The sequence below is a fragment of the Henckelia pumila genome, chromosome 1, assembly GCF_033568475.1.
Source record: "Henckelia pumila isolate YLH828 chromosome 1, ASM3356847v2, whole genome shotgun sequence".
Taxonomy (NCBI): Eukaryota; Viridiplantae; Streptophyta; class Magnoliopsida; order Lamiales; family Gesneriaceae; genus Henckelia; species Henckelia pumila.
Genome location: NC_133120.1, coordinates 156530899 through 156544047, shown reverse-complemented (window position 1 = coordinate 156544047; position 13149 = coordinate 156530899). Strand labels below are relative to the sequence as shown.

General features: G+C 34.4%; 1 protein-coding gene across 1 annotated transcript; it reads right to left on the bottom strand.

Annotated features, from left to right (window-relative positions):
* Positions 1 to 5916: 5916 nt before the first annotated feature.
* LOC140883120 (sucrose transport protein SUC3) lies at positions 5917 to 12038 on the bottom strand. Its single transcript, XM_073289459.1, has 14 exons — positions 11444 to 12038; positions 10173 to 10238; positions 9542 to 9640; positions 9390 to 9454; positions 9221 to 9305; positions 9093 to 9126; positions 8731 to 8830; positions 8467 to 8542; positions 7586 to 7942; positions 7313 to 7456; positions 6990 to 7223; positions 6789 to 6852; positions 6662 to 6705; positions 5917 to 6489 (listed from the first exon to the last, which is right to left on the bottom strand). The coding sequence occupies exons 1-14, from the start codon at positions 11708 to 11710 to the stop codon at positions 6319 to 6321; spliced, it is 1806 nt and encodes a 601-aa protein (XP_073145560.1). The 5' UTR covers positions 11711 to 12038; the 3' UTR covers positions 5917 to 6318.
* Between the last annotated feature and the right edge of the window lie 1111 nt (positions 12039 to 13149).

Sequence of the window (13149 nt, the reverse complement as noted above, 5' to 3'; positions counted from 1 at the left end):
CCGATCGAGCGAGCCAGAAGTTGCAAACTTTCTGCCTCGAAATAGAAACCAGCACCGCTCGATCGGTAAGATTCAACCGATCGAGCGGCCACCATTTATCAAAAACAGAGAACAGCCACAAAGTCCATCGCTCGATCAGTCAAATATTACCGATCGAGCGATGACAGCACATGGCAAAGAAAAACAGCAGAAACCATGACAAAGCTCAAGTCCATTACATTCAATGCATAACAAGGCACATATTACATGCAACGACGACATTCAATCCATAATATTTAAATAATAGAAGCTACAAACAACAACAAGTTCAAGTTCTAACATGCTTCAAATCATAAACTAGATTGACATGCTGATTCGACTTCTAAACCGAGTCCCACTTCTATCTCTCACTCTTGATGCTAACCAGGTCTTCGCTGACTCGATCCTGCCCCACCTGTTGCCAAGTACACATACAAAACAAAGCAACAGCCGGATAACTCCGGTGAGAATGATATTCCCAGTAAAAGCAATATAACAAGTAATACAAGTACTATATCAACAACATGTTTTCAAGACAACATAATCAAATCAAACGGATGATATGCATGTCTTTAAAATAGGGATATCAATTCTAATAAATAAGGGACTGCTGCTATGCTTTTGGGATCCCGAGGATGAGATCACGTAACAACTCACCGACTCTTCCAATCGAGGTGGTGCCACGTATCTCGTACCCCTAGACTTTGGTGCGACTATAAGGAGTATGCTGACAATAGGTGAACTTCTACAACCCAGACCACTCGCAGTATAGCCCCAAAATGTCTAAATAAAAAGGGCCGTTCTGCCCGCTGAAATCAAAGATTTAGGCTCAATATGAATGCATATAGAAAACCAAATGCATTAACCATTAATCAAGTAATAACAAGATTTCAAACAACAAAATACAATTGTTCCCCATGCTAGAACAAGTATTCATGCAAGTATGTGCTTTCAGGAAAACTCAAGAACCATCTGTCTCGAGTGTGCTATCCCGCTTAGACAATGATTGATTTACCTTTCAATGCAAGTAGCTCCAACTCTGGATACACTACAAAAGAGGTTGTATCAAAAACTATACAACCTAAACAACAACAAGGCTCAAGGTAAACTCTTTACCGGTCTTCGTCCAACTCTTAGACGATCGAATGCTGCTAACACAGGGCTCGACAAACTCCAAACGAATCTGTACGGAGGCAAAAAAAGATAAACAATGACGATCAAAATTCAATAGCCAAGTTCGACAACTTAAACGGTTCAAAATCTCTAAAACTCAAACCGGCGGCATAACGGCTATAAACTGATCAAACCGAAAACACAGACAACAGTACAATATCGATATCAACTCCTATCAATGCTAAGACAACAACAAAGGCTCAAACCCAACAAATCTCAAAACTCAATTTTTGAAATAAGCTTCCAAAAATCTTAACAAATCCGAACGTCGCTCTAATTCAAAACCGACCGAGAATAAACGATAAGAACTCTGTCAAGAACAACATAACCAAAACTCAATCGATTTTAACAACATCCGAAAAAATGCATTGGAGGGCTTAAAATTATAGCCCGGGTAAATTCATAATCCTGGCTCCGCTATTGATCACGAGCTAGCCATCGTTTCACACTAACAATGATTATAGATGGATTACACAAGAATGGTGATTTAATTAATTGAACAAGTACATGACTTGATTTCACACAAATTAAATAAATTATTAATATGACATGAGAATTTGAATAAATTATTTACACTTTTTTGGTGTTCTTTAATAGGCAACAACACGAGCATTCACAAATTAATTGCCATCAATCGTCTGCAGATCCAACTCTGATTGGTGGGGTGCGAGGAGTCCCCGCTTAGCTGGAATTCCAGGTCGGGCGCCGCCCTCAATGCACTTTTTTTTAAAAAAAATATATTTTAATAATTTTAACATATATAATTCTAATTAATCCGAAAAATAAGATATATAATACTTATCCATATTATATTTCTATTGACTTTTAGTATAATTACAAAACATACTCAATTAACATATAAATAATGGTTTTTAAAAAACATATAAATAAGGGTACGTACATAAATTATGAGTTTTCGAAAACGTAAACATATATAATATATAAATACATGATGTTGGCAAAAGATCTTAACAAATGGACGTGAAATCAGACATATATTACATCCGTTCCATATGTATATTTGCGTGTTCACGCGATTGGAGTTGGGAAGAACCTATACGAAGAAGGTCTTTTAATTAGGCTTTAGGGGATCCAAAAATATAATTTTTTTTCAAATAGATGCACCTTTAAAAAATGATCCTTTTGCCTCATCTAAGAACGTCTTTTAATTAGGCTTTAGGGGATCCAAAATATAATTTTTTTTCAAATAGAGGCACCATTCAAAAATAAATATTTTTTGAGTGGGATCCACCAAGCCTTGAATCGAGTTAAGTGGGGCCCTGTTTAGCTAATTTTGTAGAGGCCAATACAAGAGTATCATATTCCTTTATTAGTTGGAAGCTGCAAGGCTTACGCTATGGATCCATGCATGTTCTCCCATCGTATGGTGCACCTCAAATTAATATATATATATATATATATATATATATATATATATATAAAATATAATATAATATAACATAATTAATTAGAAACATATAATTAATGATTTGTTGCCTCCACAAACATGACTTTTTGAATATGATATTGGGTAGAATTGTCATGATCTATCATAAAAACAACAAAAACATATTTTGTGGTATGTTTTTTTTAACAAATAATATACTTTGTGATCATATGTTATGGACGATACCGTTTGTATTTGATGATCATGTATGGGGTAATATTTTTCTCTCTCGAATCCCATTAGTGTTTTTTTTAATATGTATATATCGTATATGTACAAAATAAGATTTATAATGACATTTTTTTTTTCATTTGTATAGATACTTGTGATTTATTGAAATTTAAGAAACAATCTATACCATTTTTCATGTTTTAATCTCATCTTCTTGAATGAATCTCTTCCCAAGTACTAATTACATTGCTGTTGAGAATCGCTTATTAGTTTGAGTAGGATGAGACCACACTAATGTTTCCGAACCATTGGAATTTGACTATAAATGTAATGAGAGCTCATCTGATACTATGTATTTTTGTAATTTCGGGGATGATATATACAAGGGCAGAGCCACATGTTAGCATACTTGGGTTGTAACTCGGGAGACATAATTTTTTTGAAAATAAGTCTTGCTTAACCTATAAAAAGAGAGAACTTAGAAAATTTTAATTCAGATAGATTTACAATTATCGCTCCGACATTAGATATATAGATGGTGAATCATGTATATATTTCATTTGATGCCGGCTAGTGGTATATATATATATATATATATATATATTGTGCTGAGCATTGACGTCAATTAAGGATGGAGTCAGAAAATTTAATTAAGTGACGAAAATAATTTTTATTGGACGAAGAATGCGACACGAGTAAACCATTTAAAAAAAGGACGATTAGATTATAAATTTACAGTATTAAGATGATACAAAGTTAAGGAGGACGAGGGCAACCACCGACCCCTGACTCCATCCCTGTAGACCTGGCCAAGGGCCGGGTTGGGTCCGGACCCGGACCGAAACCGGCCCGTGGTCAACGGTCCGGTTAACCAGGTCAACGGGTCCAACCCGGAATAGGCGGTCCGGTCCCGGTTTTCCCTTTGGAAAACCGCCGACCCGACGGGTTGGTCGGTTCAACCCGGCGGGTCCGACCCTCCGGGTTGGCCGGGTTGACCCATCGGGTTTATCTTTTTTAAATATTATTTTAATTTTAAATAATAATAATTTAAATAATATATATTTGATACCCGCACATGGGTGAGATTTGAACCCAAAACCAAATGAGTTTGGGATCTCATTCTTGCCACTAGGCCAAGTGTTGATTTGTTAATTGAGTGTGATTAAATATAAATAAATGTAATAATATTTTTTATACAAGATATTTAAAGTTGAAATGTAATATATTTTTTATTGAGATAAATAGAGTTTTTAATTGAGATAGATATAGTTTTTAATACAAGATGTTGAAATATAATATATATTTTTATTGAATAAATATAATAAATTTTTTATTGATATATATATAATTTTTAATATAAGATGTGAAAAGTTGAAATGTAATATATTTTTTATTTAATAAATATAATATTTTTTTATTGAATTAGATAGAGTTTTTAATATACAATGTTGAAAGTTAAAGTGTCATATATTTTTTATTGAATAAATGTAATATTATAAGATGTTAAAAATTGAAATATAATATATTTTTATTTAATACATATAATAGTTTTTTTTATTGACATAATGAAATATTTGATAGACTTTTTAAAGTTCAATTGTACAAAAAAAAAAAAGTTTTTTTTTTTAAAAAACAAGGGTAGATCCGGAACCGAAACTGCCGGTTAACCGGACCCGGATCCGGACCGGCGGTTCCGAGACCCGGACCGGAATCGGTCACGGGCGGGCCGGTTAAGGGTCGGCCTATTGCCGACCCGGACCCGGACCCGGCCCCGGCCCGTGGCCAGGTCTACATCCCTGGTTGACGTATCCCGTTTGACTCATTGTTGATGTTGTTGAGGTTAACCCATGCCCAGTTGATGATGCAGTATCTTACTAGTATGGATCGATGACCTATGATAACTACATAATAATGTATTTATGACTTTTGACATTGGATTAATGTGTATAAGGTCAAGAATCACGAGTTGATATATTTGGCAAGGGTAATGCTACATGTACACTGAGGGTTACACGTTGGGTTACACATTACACTTGAAATTGCATGATTATCCTACATGCATTTTTGAAATATTTTTTTCAAATAAAGTGCAGGGATAATCATGTAATTTCAAGTGTAATGTATAATCCAACGTGTAGTCATCCGTGTACATATAACATTACCCATTTGGCAATGACCATATAGTGGACAAGTATTGGTCGACATTAAATGACTAATCGAGACTTATATATGATGTCACGTAATAATGTTTAAATGACCCTATTATTTAATACTGTTTCATCACTTACGAGTTAATTTATATGTAAAAGTTTTAGCAAATCAAATACATTTCGAGGAAATAAAACCAAATACGAGCTATGTTTTTGTTTCTGTTTTTTCGTTTATTGAAATTTTAAAAAAAAATAAAAGAGTTGAATATTCTCCTCCACATGCATCCATGCTTTATCTGGAACATTTCAGCTCAAGAAAAACTGATGCCCCCATGTGCCTTTTATGCTTTACGTCACCCTTTTTCCTCTTTCTTCCTTACGATAATGATTTTTCAACCACCCTCGAGGCTACGGTGTAATTTCTAAGAAAATTTAAAATGTGTATACATATATATTTTTTAATATGTATTTTTTAAATAAATACAAAATTTACCCCTCAAAAGTCAAAAGTATATCAATTCACCTATCTTCTTCACTCATCTCGTGCCCACTTCCCAAATTTCTTGGATCGGTCGCTATTATCAGCTACAATAATTTTTTGTATTTAATCTAATTCTTAGTATCTTTTTTGTTTTTCTAGTGCCTTTGCCTATATTATAAGTAGCGTAGGGCCGATTAAGCATGATCTTGGAACAATCAAGGATTTAACTGATGAATTAGTGATTCCTTTATTCGAACGACGAGTGAAAAATGAATACATATAATCGATCCATTGAAGTGTTAATTCGTGTTTTCATTTGGACTTAAATTTATATTAGATTTTCTTGTGAATTTATTCCAATTAATACACACAAGTCGGGATAAAAAGTTACCCAAAGTTCAAGATTTATGATTTCAGTACATATCAAACGACTAACACTTCATCAAAAATTGCAGGACTAGACTTTGTTCGAGAGCTTTAACACAACCACGATGATTTTTTTTTTTTCATTTACCACTATATTATTCAGAAATCTAGCATTATTACATACCTACAGGCTGCAGTGTAAAAATATTGCTGTTAATCGAATTACAAGAAAAAGTTACCTACATCAGATCTAAGCCTTGATTTTGTACCATGTTCGCTCGAATTTGAGGTATCAAAACTACGTATGGTAATGTTTACATGTAATTACTATATACTACATGTTGTAAAACCCCCTGCCGCGGAAAAATAATGAAAGAATGTGACTTGGTTTCATCCCTGGAAGTAGGAAATAAGAATGATACCTGAATGCTTAGATTCACCTGGATGTCTGAGTCCTCGAATGATTTCATCGCATAACTTATGAAAAGTGGAGAAGCATCGACGAAAATTGATCAACCAAAATGGAATCCGGATGATTTATAAGAACTGCTTGAAAGAGTTGGTAGCTTGCGAAGTGCAATAACACCAGCTACTAGAGCACTTATTGAGGCCAAAACAAATGCAGGAATGTTACCACCACCAAATAAAGCATCCCATGGACCGGCACCAAGGGATATAATCATCTAACAGAAACAAACAATTCCATGAGTCCATCATACCCCCAGAGAATTATATGATAATGAATTGACAGAAGCATTAAATGTGATAATGGTCGACCTATACTTGTTTCCAGCATTTATAATTAGGGTGCGGGTGCATGAACATGGATTAATTGATAAGTGTAATAGTAGCTACCTGAGGTATAACGATAGCGAGGTTTAGAACCCCAATTGCCAACCCTGAAAAAAAGATACATCTTCGATCAAAGATAGAGCTTTTCAAATAGACAAGAACTTGAAACAGAGCCAGAATCTGTATGTACCTTGGCCACCTCCTGAATCAGCAGTCAATTCAGCGGTGACAGAGAAAGGTACGCTGTAAGTGACCTACAACACAAATTTAAAGGCTTCAGCATTAAATGCCATTAAATTGGAGGTGGAACTGCATTTCTTTCTTGTACAAATTAATTTTTAATATATCACTTTCGGAACCTAGAAAAGTGGTAGAGCAAATAAATACTTACAGCAAGAGGAAGACCAAGAAGAGCAAAAACAATTAGAGATGCAATTTTGGAAGCTCCACTTGCCCCAATGACATGTTGGATCCCTCCAGAATTCTGTCCCATAGATACTACGCTGATGATGGCAGTACCCGCCATGCAGAGAAACACCATAAAATTGCTACTAGCCCAAACTACTTTTGCCCCCATCCACTGGCACATTGGTTCGATGAAGAAGGAGCTAATGCCCAAAACGACCTACAAGAATATAATAAAGGAAGCTGAGAACAGGGATACAAGTGGTAGCACAATCACGAGCAAATTTCAGGAATTTTTGGAATTCTTACCGAGTTCAATAGCAGACCAAATGCACCTTCTCTGACACCTTGATTATATGCTTGAACTTCGGGTACATCTCCTTTTGGGTCACCGTGAAAAACTTCTCTCCCCATCCAATCGGTGTCAAAGAGAAAAAAAGGAAACCACGACAACTGATTGAAACAGGAAAAGATGACTAGATTAGCCAAAGATTCATGAAAAGATGAGAACGAGACATGGCCATAATTCTTATAAATATGCAGAAACTAGTGCTAGATAATAAATCCCAAGAGAGTACTTACCCAGGTAAATGCCATGACTACCAGCACTGAATTCATATCTGGAGGTAAATGACGTAAGCTGGTTAGTATATTTACCAGTACTGCTCCAGGGCTGTCAATGAAATTATCATCATCATTTTCCTGATTTTTTTGTTCAATCCCATCACTATTAATTATTGCTTGCTGCCTATCAGACTTGATTTCCACTACATTATACTTCATTTCTGTATCAATATCTGACTTTGAAAAGTCAGATCCATTTGGCAGAGGATCATCCAATAGAGGAGCAGAATCTGATAGCCGATGAGATTGTCTTGGAATCAATGGAACTTCCTTTGCAAAGTAAAGTGTCACAAGCGTACAAACCGCAAGGAAGACCTATGCATGACTCAAAAATCAGAAATGCAATCTAAAAGCTGGAAATTAAAAAGTATAACAGCAAAATGAAAGTGGCAAAGGTAGTTTTCACATTAAAAAAATGAAAAAATAATAAATGCAGAAAGTCTGCCTCAGTACAAAATCAAAACACTACCACAGTTCGCATCATATTACATGCTTATAAAGGAGAAAATATCTTGCTCATTGCTCAAATTTAATCATGTTTACTCATAAATTGCCCTTGATGAAACATCAAAAGTGACATACTTCAGCTACGATTCTCATCAGCAACAAAAGTATATAAAGATTTTATGACAAGATAGGTCACCAGAAAACTAAATGGACAATTAACCAAATTTTTCCAGATTACTTGTAAAAATATAGTAGGCAAGTGATCAGAGATGACAATGAATCTGAATGCAGATCCCTTTACTAGAAAGCTATTTCATATACAGCACAAAAATAATTTGTTGCTATGAGTAGTCTCAACTATGCAAAGACACTTTCTAATGACAACCACTCACCACTGCAACTAAAAAAGCTGCTTTGAGATTCCCACATGGTTCACAACAAGCTCTACTTGTCAAAAACGGAAACCACCTGCAACGAAACACATATAAACATATAGATCAGTTAATACAGTTTGCAAAATAAGAGAACATAGTTAATGTAAAATGCTACATCGTTGAACAATTTAAATCAGACTCAGCCAATGCACCATGGGAAAAAACAATATCAAATTAGCAACAAACAAGATATAGAACATAAATAGTTTTAAAACACATCACCTGTGCCAACTTTCACTAGCCCCAGAGGAAAATCCAAGAATGTTTCCAACAGCCATCCAAGAGCAAAAAACGGCATTGGCTGAATTTCTTTGATCAGGACCTAAGATGGATGACTATTTTTATTTATCCATAACAAAACATGCTTGTCCTATGGACCATATGATTACTCATAAGATAATAAAGTTGCAGTAAATCAGAATTCAATAAAAAGTTAAAAAACGGAGATGAACAAGAGGGCTAATGTATTCAATTGCCATATTTACCATCCAGAAAAATGGGCGGTGAAGAAAGGGGAATAAATCAAAGACAAGCCAGCCTTTTTTTTTTGTAGGGATGAGACACAATAAGCAGGGTGATTATACCTGATAAGTCAGCCAAGAGAGCTCGAGCTGGACCCTGAAATGATGAGAAAAACAAGTGTTCTTTATGTGAACAAATTATTTAGCTCTTGACACCATGTGTAGTATTGAATGATGTTTTAAAAACTCACCTGCACAGTGTTGTTCGCAAGGTCCAACATCCAAAACCCAATTATGAAGACTACAGCAGCTCTTGTACGAGTACCTTTAAATGTGCTGCATTTGCACGAGTTGGTTAAAGCACATTTCACATTAGACAAGAATATAAAATGAAAAACGAAATAATTAAGTTGAAAAAACCTGCAATGCTCTTTTGTATCCCCTAAAAGATAACCAATGTCTGCAGAAAATCCGATTATTATCACCTATATTATAAGAGTAGCTTAGCTGCTATGAATAATAGATCTCAACCACGAAAGGAGAACAGAGGAAGCAGCAGCTGCTATACTTACCGCAATCGAGATCATGAGAGCCCCTATCAAAATAAAGGGTCTTCTTCTACCATATTTTGAAGAGCATTTATCGCTCCATACGCCAACACAAGGTTGTACCTGGAAAACAGAACAAATACATCATCCCAGCAACTGATGGTAACAGATGCAGCTAAAGCCTGAATTAAAATTTTATTCAATCATAGTCAAGTTTGACATCTTGTTCCCCGGTTTCTTAGTTTTAGAACTAAACTCTTACTTTGATCTGAATTAAATAATATCACACCATGAAAATGTTGAATTAGAACTCCAAATAAACCCTTGCTTTGCACATGCTATTGCGCGAGACATTCAACCACAAAATTATCCAAATCAAGATCAACATAATCAACAACAAAATGCTGTGAGACTCTTTTACAAATATATGACAAAGAATCTTCAAAATCTAGCTAGAAAACATTTCCAACATTATGTACCATAAATAGAAGCATGAACAAAGATATGAAACCAAAATCCAAAATGTAAAGAAAAAGATGCCCTGGTGTGAATCAAAATTTTGTAAACCTTGGAAGCTGGAAGGTTCTTAAACAGCAAAATATACGACTGAAACAAGAACTTCAAATTTTTTAAACAAAAATTTGTTATTACATACCACAAGGCCTGTTATGGGACCACATAACCATATAAATGAAGAGAAGGCGTGTTCTACACCCAGCGTCTGCACAAAAAGAAAAATACAAAAGTTAAACAAACAGTAAAAAGGATCAATAGTTTGAAATCAAAAGAGGTTTTATGTGTGTATATAACAAAGCATTGCATTCATTTGACATTCCTTCAACACTACAATTCCCAACACTTCACAGAAAGCTTTGTGCAAGCATGTATATCATAATTGGGTTGATGTAACACCGTCCTTGAAATGAGCACGTTATTCTTGTCCACAGTTCTTTTCTCATATAGGTTGGAGTATGAGTGCAACACATTGGGAGGAAAAGGGAGGAACAAAGGAAATAACGTTGAATTGAGCAGTAGCATGGGAGAAAAATAAATTTGGTTAAGGAAAGAAGGCACACAGAAATAGAGAACAAATTAAGAAATATAAAATCACGAAAAGAGATCAAATAATTAGCACAAAAAACGAAAAGGATTACAGACCCTCACAAAGTAGAAATTGTAATGATCTCTATCTTCCGATACGAGTACTGGACATCATTGACGGTGGTATTGATAGTACTGCTAAATATTGAGGGGGTCAATGTTATCATTGTGCAACGAACTGATACGTACACATTCATTCCATTTCTAAGATGTCGTGGAGTAGGTCTGATTGGATCTTCTGGTAGTAACTACACAATATTGGTAAGTTGGCATCAAGAATTCTGTCAATACATAGTCTAGGCAATGAACTGCACTGCAGTGAAGTCCATACACAGTCCATCCAACCAATTAAGTTGATAGTTGATACCGATCAACTCAATATCTATATGGAATTATGGAAAATTTGGTTTTGATGTATTTTTCTATCCACTTATTGAAGATCACTTGCCTTCGGAATCTCAGATGCTTTTCGATAAGAAAACATGAATGATTTCACTCCGGCCTATCCATCCATATTAGTCACGCATGCTCTTTATATTACACGAGGTTTACTTATTAACCGTGTAATTCAAGATAAAATAACATATTTCATTTATACTTTTACTATCCACAGATGTTCTGTTAATAGCCATGACAAGCAAATTTCAAGCAGTGGTGCAAATATTTTATAATAGGGCATGACATTTAAGCTGGATCAAAAGGCAATTTGAAATTAATTGTAGTCTATAGTTCCAACGCATTTCCAGTGTTCTTCAAATCTTTAAGACAAAAATTAAAGCTTAGGATTGAGCAATATATTAAACATACTTCAGATTGAGTGCACACCTGAATATAAGGAGTGAGAAGAGATAGCTGAAGAGCCCATCCAAATTGTACACCGGCGGCGACCGTACAACTGAGGATCAGCGTCATTAAACTGCAGTGCTTCTGCGGCGGATGACGCTGATCAGAATCCGGCGGCGAATCTCCGCCATCAGACAAGGATGAGGCGTGGATCTGCGAACGGCGTCGCTGCTCCCCGCCGTCGAAGCCCGCTAGCTCCACCTCCTGCTTCAGGTTTTTGTACGGCAGTCGGATCGACACCGCGTCCATGTCAAGTGGAATCAGACGGGATATGAAACTAATCTGAACAAAAAATGGAGGTGCTGATTTACATGAACGGAGTGTAATTGGGCGATCGAATGTTAGGGATTTGGAAATCCGATGGATTAATTTGTGCCGGTGAATTTGATATATGGTTGATTTCAGGTGTCATGTACGCAGTCTGCCTCAAAATACGAACAATACTTTCAACTCTGCATATCATAGATTTTAGGAAAATGGTACTCTTCAGAATAATAAAATTATACTTGTATGTATAATTACGTATAACATGAATAAAAAGTTTCAAAGCTCAATTCCACGAATTTTGAGTCTAATAAATTTTTTAGAAATCACCGACAGATAAGCGGACAGCGCGGGGTGGGAGCAAAATTTGCTTCACAGCGTTACATGTGGCAGCAGCTTGCTTGACTTGACATGTTCTCTCGTGTTGACTTTTGAAAATTATCTCAAAGTTGGAGCGTTTAACAGGGGTTATGCAACACCGGGTGTGTCGGTGTATGTTGTATCGGGTGAAGCATACTTAATATAGTCCCAAACGTATAATAGTTGTGGGGTGTAAGAGTAATTTAGTGTGGGAATATTTTGGAAATTTTCAACGCGAAGTTGCAAATTGTTTTTTTTTAAAGTAATTTAAAGTATAGTTTTTGTTGAGAAGGTGTTATTTATGTTTTAAATTTTATTAATCACACCCTATATTATATTTTGAATTAATTAGGAGACCAATATACCCTTTATCATTCTTACTAATTTTTGTACCATATGAACCTACTAATACCTCTATTAAATATTTTTGTATTTTTTCATAAAATTTCATAACATGATTTTTATTTCTTTCATTTATTTTTTTTCCAATTTCCTATAATTAAAAATATTTTATGCAACATGTTATTTTCATATAATACGTATAAGTATTAAATGCTAATACATTCAATATTTATTCTAGCAAAATATTTTTATAAATAAAGAAATGTTATTTATATTATAATTTTATTTAAATCTTTTTTATTTTTTATTAGTTTTTGTGCCATAATTTCTCTAGTTATAATATAAATAGAATAATAGTTTTAAAATTATAAAAATTAAATTCATTCATGAATAATAAAAATTTCAGAGAAATTCTAAAATTTATTAGATGCAGCTTTTTCAGAAGAATTATAAACTTATATAATTTCAATTCAATATTTTTTTTAAATTTAAAAATTTTGGGCTCAATAAAAATTTAATTTAGTTAATTAAAACACTTTTTGAAAATATTGTTTGTTGTCCATTAAATATTTGAAAAGTTGTGACACATGAGTTAATTCAAAAACAAATTATGAGTTTAATAAATTCTGGGACATAAATGAAAATATTTTATATTAAAACTAAAGTAAATATTGAATATCTTATCATGTAATATAAAAATTACACATATTATATGCAAATTA

Excerpts from the sequence above, each read along its gene's own strand:
- LOC140883120 (XM_073289459.1), bottom strand. The coding sequence starts at position 11,710 with ATGGACGCGGTGTCGATCCGACTGCCGTACAAAAACCTGAAGCAGGAG. Across the intron at positions 9,641-10,172 it reads GTCCCATAACAGGCCTTGTG|GTACAACCTTGTGTTGGCGT; the intron begins GTATGTAATAAC and ends TCTGTTTTCCAG. Across the intron at positions 9,306-9,389 it reads GATACAAAAGAGCATTGCAG|CACATTTAAAGGTACTCGTA; the intron begins GTTTTTTCAACT and ends GTGCAAATGCAG.